This window comes from Leopardus geoffroyi, chromosome A2 (genome assembly GCF_018350155.1).
Source record: "Leopardus geoffroyi isolate Oge1 chromosome A2, O.geoffroyi_Oge1_pat1.0, whole genome shotgun sequence".
In the NCBI taxonomy this organism is placed as follows: Eukaryota; Metazoa; Chordata; class Mammalia; order Carnivora; family Felidae; genus Leopardus; species Leopardus geoffroyi.
This window is the reverse complement of record NC_059331.1, coordinates 62,178,144-62,194,271: the sequence shown is the minus strand read 5'-3', so window position 1 is coordinate 62,194,271 and position 16,128 is coordinate 62,178,144. Positions and strand designations below refer to the sequence as shown.

General features: G+C 62.7%; 1 protein-coding gene across 1 annotated transcript; it reads right to left on the bottom strand.

Moving 5' to 3' along the window:
• Positions 1-364: 364 nt before the first annotated feature.
• On the bottom strand, positions 365-12,922 carry RAMP3 (receptor activity modifying protein 3). Its single transcript, XM_045494214.1, has 3 exons — positions 12,733-12,922; positions 5,643-5,775; positions 365-1,453 (listed from the first exon to the last, which is right to left on the bottom strand). Exons 1-3 carry the CDS (start codon positions 12,794-12,796, stop codon positions 1,198-1,200), a joined length of 453 nt encoding a protein of 150 aa, XP_045350170.1. The 5' UTR covers positions 12,797-12,922; the 3' UTR covers positions 365-1,197.
• Between the last annotated feature and the right edge of the window lie 3,206 nt (positions 12,923-16,128).

The following is a 16,128-nucleotide window of genomic DNA, read 5'->3' as shown; positions in this document are numbered from 1 at the left end:
AGCCTTTGGGAGGGGACCGCCACATCCCAGCCCACAAGATCCCAACCCACGAGATCCCAGCCCACGAGATCCAGCCGTTGCCTGCTCCATTCTGCTGGGACCTTGTGGTGAAGGCCACCAAGAGCCCGGCTGGAAGAGGAGCATGGCCTCGGGAGGACAAGGGACCTGCCTGCCAGGTCTCTCTCGCCGCCCTCGGAGCCCAGCCCCACCACTCACCCCAGCAAGGAGCCACCAGCCGGCATCCCAGAGACCACCCTGGGACACGGCCAGCCACTCCCCATCTGGAAAACAGGTATGAGGACCTGTCAGCCCCAAGAGGCGAGACTGTCTCTGAATACCCCGAAATAAAACAGGATGCCCCACAAGCAGGATGACTGTTTACTCAGAGAAAGCACACAGCACAGACAGAGCTCAACCAGCACTGGGGCTCACAGGACCCCAGCTCAGAGGGCCTGGCTCGCAGGGGCCTAGGAAGGAGGCCTGCACCCACCACAGCCCAGTTTCTGGTTGTGGGCGCAGACAGGGGGTCTCAGCCGGTGCACGGCCCCCAGGGGACTCTGGCCTGACCCTCAGTCTCAGGTTTTCTGGCCACAGGATGAGTATGGGCTCTCGGCCAGGAGGACTCAGACACAGGGCACCAGGCAGTACAAACACCCAGCTCACAATCTACCCCACCCAGTGCAGGTGGGGGTGGGCAGGCCAGGCCAGGGGACCCACAGCAGTGACAGAATAGGGTGAAGCCCGGACAGGGGGTGGGTAGGTCAGGAGGTGGAATCAGGGCCAGGGGTGGGGTCAGAGCAGAAGGTGGGGTCAGAGCGGGGGACAGAGGGGGTGTCAGAGCAGGGGGTGGGGTCAGGACAGGGGGTGGGTCAGCGCAGGGGTTGAGCTCAGGTTGGGAGGTGGGGTCCGAGCCAGGCCGGGGCTGGGGTCAGGGCAGGGTGCCTGGGCAGGGGTCAGGAGGGCCCGGAAACCCTGGAGGCCCCAGCCCAGCGCGGGCGGAGGGCGCAGCAGCAGCCAATCGTTCCCCGCACAGCTCCGGCCTCGGTGCGCCTTCTTCCCAGGCCCAGGAGAGGACAAGCCCGGGTGAGCCACATAAGGCTCGCAGGTAGCCAAACGGGATGGGGGTGGGGGGGCCGCCGCAGCCTCCGCCGGTTCTCCCGCCCCCCCGCCCTGCCTCCCCCCCCCCTTAGGGCACCCTCACAGCAGCTGGCCAGCGCGTTTGCTGCGCCACACCACCAGGCCGGCCATGGCCACGGTCAGCAGGACGGGCACGACGATGAGCGGGATGAGGACCTCGTCTGGAGGGTCCTCCCAGTGTGCCCTGTCCACCGTGCAGTTGGAGAAGAACTGCCTGTGGATGCCGGTGATGAAGCCTTGCGCCAGGGGGTTGGGCCAGTAGCAGCCCACCACGTTGGTCTCCACCTCGGTGCAGTTGGTAAAGCTCTGGTAGTACCTGCGGAGGCAGAGCGGTGACCACCCGGCTCCCTGCACCCCCTCCTGCCGGCCTTAACCCTGGAGGGCAGGGGAAGGGGGCACGGTCCCAGGGGGCCAGGGGGAGGAGTGCAGGGGAAGGGGGCGCGGTCCCAGGGGGCCAGGGGGAGGAGGGCAGGGGAAGGGGGCCCGGTCCAAGGGGGCCGGGGGAGGAGGTGTGTCTGGACAGCAGAGACAGGAGCGCCCTCCGGGCCCTGTCAGACGTGCTGGGACCCAGGCATCCATTCTTTACCTTCTTGCCCAGAGGCAAGGGTGAGGGGACCCTGCCCTGCCGCAAACCTTTCTGCCCCGGGGCTCAGCCCCGCTCTCCCCGAGCCTCACCGCCTCCCCCAGGCGCACAGCTGTGCTCTACTTGGCCTGGCAGGATGCCCCCACGCCAGTGACGATGACCTCTGCACAGACCCCGGCATCCTCCAGCCCAACCCCGAACTTGGCATCTCAACAAAGAGCAGCCAGAGCAAGAAAGCCCCGAGGCTGAGTCCCGCCCACACCTCAGGTGGTGACCAGCTCCCCATGAGGCCGAGAGCCCCCAGAGCCTTCCCAGGTCTGCCCAGAGGACACAGGCCTGCCCCTTCTCCAAGGCAGACGCTGCATGACCGGCAGGGCCCTCATCATCTGGACACTCTCTGAGCCCCAGGGGAGGGTCTCTCTGAGGCCAAGCGCCAGCTGCCTCATTTGCCAGGTCAGGAGGGGACAGCCCCCTCGGACAGGACAGGCTGGAGCCGCCTCCCCCCACAGGCCTCCCTGTCCCTCATCAGCAAACCACCCAGGGAAAGCCTCATCTGTCCAGTAGGTGGGCTCTGGATGGTCTCCTAACAGTTGACAAGGTGCAGCCACCAGGACCCGCCTGGCCCTGGACACGAGTGGCCTCTGGAGGTGGGGCCTCGACTGCCACCCACCATCCAAGACGTTCTGGAGAGAAGGCCAGACGGACACCTGCTGGGGTGCACCCTCTCTGTCCACTGCCTGTGCTGCCGCCTGGCTGAGCCCCGCATACAGGGCGGGAGCTGGAGGGCGAGCTCAGGCTGGGGTGAGGCTGGCCTGAGGCTCTGCGCCCCATCCCCTGCTTCCCTGCACTGTCCTGGGGAAGGTGGCCTGGCCTGAGCCACCAACAGGAAGGAACTGCTTCCCACAAGGAGTTTCCTGCACAGACGCCGTCTGCCCAACAGGGACAGGAGATGGGGGCAGCAGACCCACTTGGCCAGGCCCTCCCGGCGCCCGCCCCTCCTGCCAGCACCAGGTAAGGCCTACGAGGAGGAGCCCACATGGCCTAAAGAGAGCTGGAAGCAAAGGGGACGGCCTGAATCACATCCAGAGCTTGGGATGTGCCCAGGACAGGTCCGCGGGAAGCCCAGGACCCCCAGACGATCCCCTGCATGTCCAGCGACCTGCCGCCCGGGAGGCATCTGACCTGACACCCGGCCAAGGCCTTTGCCTGGAGCAGCCCCCGTCCCCGGGTCTGCCAGGAGCCCTGTGTTCTGACTCCCTTGCCTCCCAGAAGGCCACCACCACCCTCCCCAGGCTCCGGGGGGGGGGGGGGGGGGGCGCTGAGACGAGGTAGGGACACAGGCAGTGGAGCCCGACCCCACGCCCCCGAGGGCAGCTGGGAACAGTGCACCAGACAGGCTTCCTCCAGCCACATTTCTTATGTCCCTGAGCCTCAGTTTCTCCTCTGTAAGTGGGGCTCCTAGGACGTACCCAGTAGGGTAGCCAAGGGGCCACACGTGCAGGTGCACGCAGAGCTGAGCACAGGACCCATCTCCGTGGATCGACTCACAAGGGCCACATGCAAAATGCCCTGCCTGCTGCCTCTCAACACTGCCAGTCGGCTGGGTGCACGACGAGGGCTGCGGACAACACGGCTCTTGGCCTCCTGCCATCCCCGCAGCCCCAAGCCCTGTTAACTCACCAGCCCTGGCTCAGGCTGGACACAGAACTGGGGGGTGTTGTTCACAAGGAAGGAGGTGTTTGCTCCGTATCTTTCATCCTCGCGTCCCCTCGTCACCCAGGGCCTCCCCGGTCCCCCCCTGCTGCGGCTCCCAGAGCCTCCCTCCCCCTCCCAGGGTGCAGCTGTAACCCAGACAGCAGAGGGGCGCACACAGCCCAGAAGCCCCCCGCAGATGCCCTCCCCCACCAGGCAGACGCATCCCCTGCTTGGCTTCTTGCTGCCTGTGCTTTTGCTCAGAGGCAGCAGAGAAGGGCATCTGGAAACCTCGATAGCGGCCACCCCTTGACAGGGTGGACGGGGACGCGGCGGCGGGAGTCTCCATCCTCCACGAGCTGGTTGCAGGGCAGGGACAGAGCAGTGACCTCAGACATGGAAGGCCCTGGTGCAGGCCGCCCTCCACCCCTCGTGCTCGCTGCCCCTGGGACCTCTTGGCCCCTCGGGGGCTCCCCCTCTCTCTCCCACTCTGCAGTCATCTGTGGGGGGAGGGGGCACAGCCACCCCTGTGCCTAAGCAAAGGTGCCCAGGAAACACGAGGTAGGAGCTCTGCGTGTCTGACGGTGTCTTCGTGAGGACAGATTGGCTGGGAAGTGCATTCTAGAATTCCAAAGCCCCGGCCCGCCATCTCCTGGTTTCCAGGGCTGCATGGGGCCTGATTCCTCACCCATGTGTCCAACTCACTCTTGTCTGTCTGCACACGTGGCCCTACCCCTTCGTGGCCCACTCCTTGGTCCACGCCCTTGGTGCCTGGAGAGCCCTTGGGGTCTGTAGACCCACATCCCCGCCTGGCAGTGTCCCTGAGTTCCTTCTGTGTCTCCTTACTCTCTTTCTAGAACTCCTGCCCCCAGGGTACCACGCCTGGTGGCTGGTCCCTGACCGCCCCCTGCTTCCTGGGAGACTTCCTCCCACATTCAGCTTCGGCCCCATGCTTCACTCCCAGTGGCTCTTTCTGTGTCTGGAGCACTTCCTCTCTTGCTTGTCACTCTGTCTTGGAGGCACTGGTATGGCCTTGGGGTACCCCTCTTGCTGTACTAGGGTCTCGGGTTCCTGCCCCATGGGAGGTTCCCAACCAGGAAGGGCCACAGCAGGTGGGCGCTCGGGCCTGGGAAAGGGTTGCCTGGAAACTTCCTGGGCTCCACTGGGCCCTCCGAGGGGACCCCCGCTCCCCTACGTGTCAGAAAAGAAGGCTCACCCAAGGGGTCACCTCCTGGGTCCAGCAGGGCACCAGCCACTCTCCCCAGGTTCCCGGCTCAGTCCCAGCAGCCCAGAGGACAAGCCTCGGTGAGGGGCTCTGGACCCCCAGCGGCTCCCCAGACGGCCCTCAGGTGCTGTGCTGCCCACTCAGGGCTCTGGGGGTCAGCCCCCCTTTTGGCGTGGGGCTGGGCTTGGCAGGTGTGGGAAGTCGGCTCCCGCTGGCTCTCCGACTCCAGATGGCCCCCGGCCCTGTCCTCTGGCCCCAGGGCTGGACGTTTCCTTGACCTCCTCGTCGAGGCCTTAGCAGTGACATCTCACCCTCCCTGACCCTCCTCATGTGTCTACTCCAAGCCTGACGTCCGAGCTTCCCTCTCCAGAAGCTTCCTCAGGGCTCCCAGGACAAGAAGGAGCCTGGGATCGCGCTTTGCATCAAACATCAAGACACGCTGGCTTTTACCTCCTAGCAGATGGTCAGCGATGGGCCGGCTACCCTGCCTGCACCCTCCCACTTCAGCTTCCCGCTCTGCTGGCGGCCACCACGGTCTCGCGCTGTCCCTGCCCCATGCCTGCCAGGGGCCCCCGCCTTCCCCAGGAGCCCTGGGTCTGCTCAGCTGCATCAGCCCGTATTCCTCCAAACCACCCCCCCGCTCTCCATCCCCAACGGCTGTTCTAGGGGCTTCCATGCCCAGTGCCCCGGCAGACAGTGGCTCTGGCGGCAAGGTCCACACCCACACCACAACCCCTGCACGGACCGGCACAGACGGTGTGAGGGAACTGTTCCCGAACCAAACAGAATGAAGTTTCCGCACCTGCTGGGAACGGTGCGGGAACAGGGGTGGGCAGGGGAGGGCGGCAGGGTCAAGACCACCGCCAGGAGGGCAGGGGAGGGTGACAAGGGCAGGGCCGAGGCCGGGAGGGCAGAGGAGGGCAGGGGTGGGTACAGAAGGGTGGCACGTGCAGGGCTGCAGCCAGGAGGGCCAGGAGGCAGCAGGGGCGGCACCGGGACACTCACACGATGAACTCGGACAGGTGGCACCACTTCCAGACGTCCACTGTGTGCATCATGTCGGCGAAAGCCTGCCCGCACTGGGGCAGCTTCTCCAGCATGCGCGTCTCGTTGCAGCCCCCCACTCGGGGACACCCACCTAGAGAGGGGACAGTGTGGTCCTTCCACTGCTAGGAATGGTTTGCAAGGTGACCCTGGGGCCCTCCTGTGACATCCCCCCCCACACCCCGCCCTGCAGGCAGCTGGGTCTTCCTCCCTCACCTGGCCTCCCGTGTGGCCCAAGGAGGTGGAAGCCAGTGCAAAAAGGGCCCCACATGGGTGTCACCAAGACAGGACCTCCCATGGTTGTGACCTCCCACAGGGTGGGGAGACAAGTCAAGGGAGGGCAGGGGATGCACCTCCTGGGGGTCCAGGAGGCCGAGAACAGACAGGGGTGTGATGGGGGTGGGGAGTGGGTCCCACCAATCAGGGATGGCAGAGAGGCCCCACTGCAGCTCGAGGGTCGAGGGTGCCCAGAGCATGTCCCCAGAAAGATCCGCAGGGTCTGCTGACCGTCCAAGACTGTGAGCCAGATCTTTGGCCGTCCCACCACCAGGCTCCCCCAGGATTCCCAGCATACCCCTCCCCCCCACCGCTGCCCCCAGATCCGATCCCTCCACCTCTACCTTCCCCCAGCTCATCTCCCCACCTACAGTGCCCACCTGTCTCCTTCAGGACCAGCCACCCTCCCTCCCCAGGCACCCTTCCAAGTGTCAGGCCCCCCTCATAAACTTCCCTCCCATGACCCCTGCAGTGTGTGTTCTGGGGTGTGTGCATACATGTGCACGTGTATGTGTGCACACAGCCCTGCCACCTGTGTCCGGGTATCTGTGAGTGTATGTGTACATGCGTGTTTGTGTATGTGTGTGCTTGGATGGCCCTGTCGTGTATGTCCTGGCACAGGGTACTGTGTTGCAGGAGAAACCACGGGGAAGGAAACAGGAGAAAGGCCCACACCCAGAACCGGGCAGACCCACGCTCACACCCAGCATCACTGGTCACCAGCTCACCTCAGTTTCCCCATCTGTAAAGTGAGGGAAACAGACCGTGCTGCACAAGGGGGCTGTGCTGACAGGCGTTAGTCATGTGCCCACAGAGGCTCCCGTCTTCACCATGTCATTACTGTAGGTGTTTGATAATTGCCAGCTGCTCCCTCACTCCCCTAACCACCAGCGCCTCATTGGTATTCCGAAAAGACTTTTCGAGAGAACGAACAAATGAATGAATGATCAGGTCCTGAGGGCAGCAGCGCAAAGTTATGGTCACGTGTTCTACCAAGTGCTGCTCCCTCTAAGCGCAGGAAGTGCAGAAGAAATATCTGTTACCAGGAAAGGCAGGTTCGGAACCACTACGATTCTGCCCTGCAGGCCAGGTAGTCCCCACAGGAGGCCACAGGCCTCCTGATGCTCCCACCACACAGACCCAGAAGCCCTTGCCAGCTCAGGGAGGGGCTCTGTGTCATACAGAGGGTGGGCCCGTGACCACAAGGGCACTTCTGGGGGGACAGAGGAAGGGAAGAGTGAAGAGGCCAAGGCAATGAGAAGTTTTTCTTAAAAATTAAGTCCAGGGGCGCCTGGGTGGCGCAGTCGGTTAAGCGTCCGACTTCAGCCAGGTCACGATCTCACGGTCCGTGAATTCGAGCCCCGCGTCGGGCTCTGGGCTGATGGCTCAGAGCCTGGAGCCTGTTTCCGATTCTGTGTCTCCCTCTCTCTCTGCCCCTCCCCCGTTCATGCTCTGTCTCTCTCTGTCCCAAAAATAAATAAACGTTGAAAAAAAAAAAATTTTTAAAAAAAAAATTAAGTCCAAAAGGAGACAGATGAAAAGAGAAGAGAAAAAGCACTGATGGTAAAAATGATAGATTTAAACCAAACCACGTCAATAGTCAGATTTAGAGTCGATGGTCTAGCCACTCCAATTAAGAAACAAAGATTGTTGGGGCGCCTGGGTGGCGCAGTCGGTTGAGCGTCCGACTTCAGCCAGGTCACGATCTCGCGGTCCGTGAGTTCGAGCCCTGCGTCCGGGCTCTGGGCTGATGGCTCAGAGCCTAGAGCCTGCTTCCGATTCTGTGTCTCCCTCTCTCTCTGCCCCTCCCCCGTTCGTGCTCTGTCTCTCTCTGTCCCAAAAATAAATAAACATTGAAAAAAAAAATTAAAAAAAAAAAAAAAGAAACAAAGATTGTTAAATGAGATCAATAAACAAGCCCCGACCATAGCTGTTCACAAGCATCCTACTTTAAATAAAAAGACTCAAATACATTCAAAGGAAAAGGATGGGAGAAGACATATGCTGCTACTAATCCAAAGAAAGGTGGGGTGGTTATATGAGTATTGAACGAAGTGTCTTTCAGAGCAAAGAATATCACCAGAGATAAGGAGGGCCTTTCATAATGATAAATGGTTCGATTCACCAAAAAGACACAGCAATGCTAAACATGTATGCACCTAATAACAGCATCAAAACACAGGAGGCAAAAATGGACACAACTGCAAGGGGAAAAATGAGAAATCCACAATTATAGCTGGGAATTTGATACTCCTCTCTCAACAATTTACAGAACAAATAAATAGACCAAAAAATCAGTAAGAACAGTGGGAAAGTGCCTAGTATAGATAGGAGGCCATGAAGTCAGAAGGCACTGTGCTTAGGGGGTGGGCGTCCGTGGTTATTAGGGGTGGAAGAGAGGCAGTGTGGTTGGAAAGGTGGCTCCCAAGCCAGACTGGTGTGCAGGCCTCCCAGGGCAGTTTTCTCTTTATTTTAATGTTTATTTATTTTGAGAGAGAGAAAGAGAGAGAACACGCAGGTGCAAGTGAAGGAGGGGCAGAGGGAGAGAGGGAGAATCCCAGGCAGGCTCCATGCTGTCAACGCAGAGCCTGATGCAGGGTTCGATCTCACAAACTGTGAGATCATGACCTGAGCAGAAATCAAGAGTTGGACACTTAACCAACTGAGCCTCCTAGACACCCCAAGTTTTCAACCCCAGTGCTCTTCCCCTGAACCCAACCTCAGAGACTTTGCATCACAGGGTCCCAGGCAAGCAGCAGCCAAGACCCAGGCTTACGTGCCTTCAAGAGGAGCCTCACCATCTCCACAGAGTGCCCTGTCCTGTCAGGTCCCCCTCTCAGAGGCACTTAAAGACAGGGTCACCACGCGGGGAAGGGCACCCACCTGCCCAGTAACACGATGGGGAGTCCAGCCCAAGCCACCTACCTGCAGAGCTGCCCCCCAGGGGCATGTCACACCAGCCTGGACTTGACACCGTCATGCCAACCCCATCCTTGGTTTGCCTGAGGAACAGCATCATGCCTCCTGCCCCCATCCCCCCAGTTTAAAGACCCAAAGGAGGGGTGCCTGGGTGGGCCCAGTCAGTTAATCGTCTGGCTTCGATTCAGGTCATGATCTCATGGTTCGTGAGTTCGAGCCCCGCAACAGGCTCTGTGCTGACAGCTCAGAGCCTGGAGCCTGCTTTAGATTCTCTCTCTCTCTCTCTATCTCTCTCTCTCTCTCTCTCTCTCTCTCTCTCAAAAATAAACATAAAAAAACAATATGCTAAATATCTCTATGTAAAAAAAAAAAGAAAAAAGGCCACAGGAAAAGTGACTTTCCCACAGCCAAGTGCAGTCAACATAAGCCAGGGTGTGCAGGGCGGGCTTCCCCCCACCCTGCCCAGCTGCACTTGCCCAGCCTTCTGGCAGGAAGGCAGCCCCGGGCCCAGGGCCACGTAGGCCAGGTGTTAGTGACTCTGGGGAGTGCAGGCCCCCAGGGGCCACGCGGCGGGGACAATGATGAAGCCAGCCTGTGTTCCTGTCTCCCATTGCCACCCTATTCCAAAGTCACCTTTCTCTGCAGCTCCCCAGTGGGTGTCCCACCATGGGTGCTGGAAGCCCACCAGCATTCCCCACACCCGGTGCTTGGAGCCATCCCTGGGCCTGGCCTTTCCCTCATGGGATCATCTCAGCATCCCATCCGAGTCTCCCACACGGGTCCATGCCGTCACCTCCTGCCAGCCACTGCCACACCTCCCAGCAAGAGCTTGCCTGGACTGGACCCCGACACCAGGACCTGCTCCTCTGGACCCCCTTGTCCCCAGGACCTGGACCTGGAGCCCCTAAGCCTGGAGCCCCTGGACCCCCCAGCGTGCCCTAACCACCTGCTGTCAAACCACTAAGACCCAGCTCAGCGCTTCCTTCCTCTTGTTCTCCTCTTTCCCCTGCCCTTGGGCCCCCTTTCTTCCCTCCCTCCTCCTCCTCCTTCCTGGACCAGAGTCTCCATACCCCACAGCAGCAGGAGCTTGGGCAGGGCTGGTCGGAAACGTGCCGTTAAGGACTGCAGGCGCGCTGTGCAGGTGCCAGGACAGCGCCACCCCTGGGCCTGCGCGAGGCGGGCACCGCGGGACACCTGCCGGACCAGCCAGAAGTGTCCTGGGTGAGGGAGGGGGCGCTCCGGCATCATTTCTGGTGCACAACCTGGGCTCCCGGAGAAACCCAACAGCCCAGCCAGGGTTATAACAGAAGGTAGAGACGCAGCCTCCTGCCAGGGAGCCACCGGCTGCATCAGTGGTGGGCTTGGGAATTCGAATGAAACACAAAACTGCTTCCAATGGTCCGTCGGGGAAACAAAGAGAAGACAGGTCTGTGCTCCTTCTGTCTCAGGGTCTCCCGGGCTCCAGGAGACGAGAAGCAGCCTAAAGGATGCGTTTCCCGGAGGAAGGCCTTTTACGCCACTTGGAAATGAAATATGGGAGCCCTTCGTGCTCCCTAGGTGCCCATAGCTTCTGGAAGGTTCTGCCCCTGCCCCTGCAGTATGGGCAGGGCCCTCCTCATCCCGGGCCTCGGTTCCGTATCTATAAAACGAGGAGCGGGCTCAGGAGACCTGCAAGGCACCTCTCGGCCACCATGTCTGCGCGGTCACTGTGTCACTGGGGTACCTGGGCCCAGCTGAGTCCTTACAAGTCAGAGTGACAGGAGAGGACGGGGCATGAGGACACCATGACTCTTACCACCGGCAAATGTTCGGTGCTATGTTCACACCGTCTGGGGGTGCCGTGAGCCCCTGGAGCCACAGCCGCTGCCCAACTCCGCTTCCCACGGTGCGTGAGCCAGGCACTGCCAAGTGCTCTCCCCGGTCTACGCCCAAGCCCCCCTACGAAGGCACGGGGTATGGGGACTAAACCGACAGACTCCAACTGAAGGTCACAATAGTCCTTCCCAGGTTCCTCTTTCTGTATCCACACTGCACCAGGGGAAACTGAGGCGGTAAGTGCCTTATGATCTTGAGGTTAAGCAGCTGCAGAGAGGCCCTGGGATTCGCACTCGGACCAAAGAGCGCAATCAGGGACTGGGTGCAGGGGCGAGCCCCAGCCAAGTGGGCCCAGCTGGGCGTCACCACCACCACACTAGCTGCCGTGTCTGAATGGAGTTCTGGAATTTGCCCAAGAAACCCGAATTCACCTTCCTCGCCCGTCCCTTCACGGCCAGTGCCGGATGGGCCTCCGCCGGCAAGAACCGGCCCCCCAGCTGGACCTGCTCCCTGGATGGCCGGGCTCCCACTCCACAGAGATGTCGCAGCCCTGGGACCCTCCTTCCCGATGCAGCACCATCCGGAGCTCAGCCCCACCTCTGACACACAGCATGTGACCATGAGCGGGCATCTCGCCCGCCCAGCAGCCACTTCCCAAGACCCTGGCTCTGGCAGGACCAGCGCTGGGCTAGGTCTGCAGGGAGGCTGGCCTGGCCCCACCCTGGCGGGGGAGGAAGGCCCCGGACCCACCCCGGGCGGGCCAGGTGGCCCTCCAGACACGAGCCCCGTGTTGGTAACGCGGATGTGTGTAGGGTCTGGGTCTGGTCCTTCATGATCCCATGCTGAAAGCAGGTCCTGGGAATAAAGCAAGGGTTCCCTTCCCTGGAGGAGCCAAAGCTCCAGTCCAGGGGGCTCGCTTTTAGGCTTCCTGCAACCCCAAGTCAATGTGCTCCCGATGTCCCGAAGCCGCCACGCACCAGGCTCTTGCCTTCGGCCAGAAATCCACCTGACCCCAGGCTCTCACCCTGCGAGGTGAGGCGAAGCCACAGTCCCTCCACCCGGACATCTTGGGGAGGGGGGGGGGGGACAGCCCAGAGACTGGGAAGCCGAGGGGCTCACCGGTCCTTTCTCACAGCTGCAGCCAGTTCCAAACCAGCAAAGCCGACGAAGACTCCACACAGGCTCAACTTGGCGTCTCACAGCCAGGGCGATGCGCCAGAGAGGGCAAGGCTGATGCCCCAAAGGACCCAGGGGACAGTGGCCCCTCAGAGGGGCCCTGGGCCCCCGGCCCCGGGGTCAGGCTGCCTACCTCACCTCAGCAGCCTGCCCGGCAAGCCTCTGCAAGCAAGCCCTCCCCAAAAGCACACACACCCTCTTACTTGATCTTGGATCATCTCTCTAGTAAAATTTTCCTAAGCCAGCTTTTCATTCAATCCATTCCTGATTTGTAAACAATGTATCCTCCCTGGAGCCCCATTTTCTTGCTGGAGAAGGGATCTTGAGGGAAGCCTCAGGGAGCCGCCTCTTCCCTGTCCCGCGCACACACTGAAGGGCTGTCCTCCGGGGAAGGGACGAGCCCTACGGGGTCTGGATTCCTCTCACCCACGCCCTGAGAGTGGTGTGCACGCGAAAGCCCCAGGACGGGGAGCTCACTACCCAACAGGGAAGCGGCAGCCGACCGCCTCTGCTCGCTCGGTGTCGCGACGGCAGGCCGTCCCCAGCCCTCTGGCGGCGATTCCAGGGACATCGCAGCTGCAAGGAGCCGACCGGGCAGATCCTGCAGGACCCCCGCGCCTCCCTTCCCAGCGCCGGTCGGTCGCCTTCGGCTCCTCCGGGGAGAGCGGACAGGACCCTCCAGCGGAGGCTGGGGACGGCGCCGGGGTCTCCCCTCGCCCCTCCGGAGCCGGGCGCGCCGGGCAGGCCGGGATCCGTGCAGGGCAAAGGCGCGGCCAGGCGCGGGTGCTGGAAGTCGAAGCCCGCGGGTCCCCGTGGCCCCGGAGGGGGTCGAGGCGTCCCGGAGCCGGACCCCGCGTCCCCTTACCGCACAGCAGCTGCAGAAGCAGCGGCAGCAGAAACCGCGGGCGCCGCCGCTCTCGCGTCTCCATGGCCGATGGCTGTGGCGCGCGGTCGGCTCGGTCCCGGCTGGGTGCGTGGGGGGCGCCCGGGGACGCGGTCGAGGGTGGGGCCGCCGAAAGCCCGCCCCTAGCTGCGCCCTCCCCCTCGGGGACGCGCCCACCCCCTGGGGACACTCCTTCCAGAACGCGCGCTCGCCCAGGACGCGCGCTACCCGCCTCCAGCACGCCCTCCCTCCAACAGGACTCGCCCCCTATCCCGGACGCACAGCCCCGAGACACTGCCTCGCACCCCGGGTGTGATCCCTGGCCCTCCTGTTCTGGGGGTGCTGCCCGCGCGAGCGCGTGGGTTAACAGGCCGGGGGCAGGCTGGGGGCGGAGGCAGGCGGGGTGATGGGGGGCGGCCTCTGGGAGCGCGCCTGGTGGCGGAAAGGTGTAGGCAGGTGTCGGGCGGGAGTGCTGTGCTCAGAGCCTGTGAGAGGCTCTGCAGGGCTGGGGGCGCGAGGGCGGCTCCAGCCCGAGGACAGCCTGCAGGCGGAGGGGCGGGGAGCTCAGTGAGCTGGTGCGGGAAGGGGCCACCGGAGTGCAGCGGCTGATCCCCGAGTCCTTGTTGGCCCCAGGCCTCCAGGATCCTTTTCTGGGGGCTTCCCTGTGCCTTTGCACGCCTCTGTGGGGTGGAGAGGCATGGGGACCTGGGCAGGTGCAACCGGCGTGCCTACACACACACACACACACACACACACACACACACACACACACACCTGCCACCGGTGGCTGGAAGCCTATCCTCAGTTCCTGGCCCCCGTCCTGTGACCGCTGGGAGACCTCAAAGGACAAAATGAGGGCCAGGAAAGTGACTGGCTAACCCAGAGGACCTGACGGCAAGGAGTGTGTCATGGGCCTGGAGTGGGGGAGGGGGACTCATCTGGTTTGGTCACCTCTGTCACCTTCAGTCCCTAGCACAGATCCTGGTCCCTAGTGGACACCTAGTCACGTTGTCACAGGTCGCTGTCACTCCTGAGCACCTTGCAGGGAGGGCCCTCCTGTGCCCACAGTCCAGCCCAGGGAGCATGTACTGGTGCAGGGGCTCACAGAGCGGGGCCAGGATGCCGGGGTGCATCCCAGGTCAGGGGTACCGAACCAGTGGGCTCCTCCTCCCCAGACAAGCCTCCTCCTCTCTGAGGGCTAGGGGTGGGGAGTGATAACACCACATGGGGTCACCCCACGGTCCAGGTTGTGGTGGCAATAACAGCACTCCTGGCCCTGTGAGCGGATTGGACCTTCCTGTGTGAGGAAGCCGCTCAGTAAGGGATCGAAGCTTCCTGTGCCTTTTCTGGCAGAAGCCAGAATTATTTCGACAGAGGCTTAAAGCTAATTAAAATTGATCAGCCTTCCTGCCAGCCTGCTCCCAGAGGCGGTGGAGCGGGCAGGTACCAGAACAGCCCAGAACCTCCCATGACCCAGGCCTTCAGCTCACTCAGAGGGGCTGCGGGCTGGGCTCAGCCGCGTGCCTGTCACCCCTTCTCAAACGCCCCACACCAACCCAGACAAAGCAAGAGGACAGTACAGGTGCCCCCCAACAGCATCCCAGAGGGACCAGGGCACGTCCCTCCCCGGGAGAGGGTCAGCCGGACCCCAGAGACCCCCGCGCTCCCACACAGGCAGCGGGCTGCGACAGCAGGATGGGCCATGAGAAGAGGGACAGGCCTAACAGCACCCAGAAGCCTGTGCCAGACTGGGAGCTGGGGCTCAGCGTGACGGGACTGGGGCCCGGGGCCAGGCAGGGCTGCAGTGGCAGAGGGTACCGGTGCCCGGGGACCCGTATGCCCCACCTTGGACTCAGACAAAGTTGCTCACCTGTCGGGAAGCGCTCCCCTCCCCCATTCTGATGTTCCATCCACCCTGCAGACTCAGGAGCTTGTGCTACGAAGAATGTCCCTTGTCACCACTAGGGGCAGACCCTGAGAGGCAGGTCCCAGGCTTCTGACCACCGCCCCCCCCCCCCTGCCCCCGCCCTTCCCTCAGTGCTCCAGCGCCCAACACAGCAGGGGTTTGCTGGAGGGGGGCTTGCATGAGTGAGAAAGGGTGAGGAGAGGCCCAGAGGCCCTCCCGCCTCCCCCTGACTCCTGTCCTGGCACCCTCAGAGCATGCTGACCCCTCCTGTGCTGAGCTGTTTCCCTGCTGCTGGCTCACTGCTCCTCTCCTGACCAGAGGGGTAGACCAACGGTCATGGGAGCAGCCGCCACCCTGCTCGGACCCAGGCTGGCATCATTGCCTGCCAGGACCCCTGGATCATGGCAGAAGGACATCCTGAGACCTGGAGGCTGGGACGTGAGAGATTGGCGGCTCTCCCTCTGGGCTGCCTAGAGCTGCTTCGTGCGGACAAGGCGCGGCTGTGTGGGCATCGCTAGGACCAGAGCTCACCACGTTCCAGCCATGGGGGGCCGGGCTGAGTTGGTGCCTGGGCAACCTCAACGCACCCCGAGCAGGGCGGCCTCCCACTGCAGCCCGGACCGTGGGAATGGATGCCCACTGGCTGGGTAAGCCATGTGTAAGGGTGTCCCCTTACCCAGTCAGGTGGCTTGAGGTCAGTGCTCGTGACAGCGGGTGCTGGCTGACCCGGGGGCTGTCTGAGGGTGGCGCGTGTTGAGTCCACAAGCAATCAGAGGGGCTGCAGCCTGGATGCCTCCAGGGACAGAAGCCCCCACCCCACAGGACAGCCCACTCCTAGAGCCAAGCCGACATGGGATCCCTCCGAGGTCTCGGAGGCCAGCTGCAGCCCCCAAGCCTCAGGGCAGAGAGGACAGATCACGCTCAGCACTGATGCTGGTTCCCTCCCAGAGCTCACAAGCTGCGCCTCCCCCAGGGCCGTCTCCTCGCCACAGAGAGGATCTGCCCCTGCCCCTGGGCCAGCTTATCCCCAGGCCTAGACCCCGCTTCTCTCTTCCTGCCCATCCACAGAGACACTCAGAGTTGTTTCTGCCGAGCCGCCGGACCACCCTGACCCCCCCGCCACCCACTTGCTGGGACACCCTCCACCGTGGATCCTCCTGCCTGCCTGGTGCCTCTCCTCTCCTCTCCCTGCGTGGGCACCACGGCCCCGTCCAGGGCCGTCAGTGGGCATCTGAGCAGGAGCACCGCTCTCGTTCTTGCCTGCCTCAGCTCCAGAAGGTGCATCCCTACAGCACAGCCAGCCCTCCCCGGTCCCTCCCCAGTCCCCTGTTACTCCTGCCCTCTAGGAGGACAATGCCACGCTTGGGTGAGTTTCATGCCTCCCCAGCTGCCCACAGCTCAGCCCGAACACCCTTGAGAACAGGTCCAATCAGCTCTTAGAGGGACCCACCCCGAGCTCCCAAAACTCCCTC

Bases quoted from the DNA above. Each gene is read 5' to 3' on its own strand.
- RAMP3 (XM_045494214.1), bottom strand. From the start codon at position 12,796: ATGGAGACGCGAGAGCGGCGGCGCCCGCGGTTTCTGCTGCCGCTGCTT. The intron at 5,776-12,732 runs GTAAGGGGACGC...TCCCCTCTCTAG, and splicing joins GCTTCTGCAGCTGCTGTGCG to GTGGGTGTCCCCGAGTGGGG. The intron at 1,454-5,642 runs GTGAGTGTCCCG...CTGCCTCCGCAG, and splicing joins CACCTGTCCGAGTTCATCGT to GTACTACCAGAGCTTTACCA.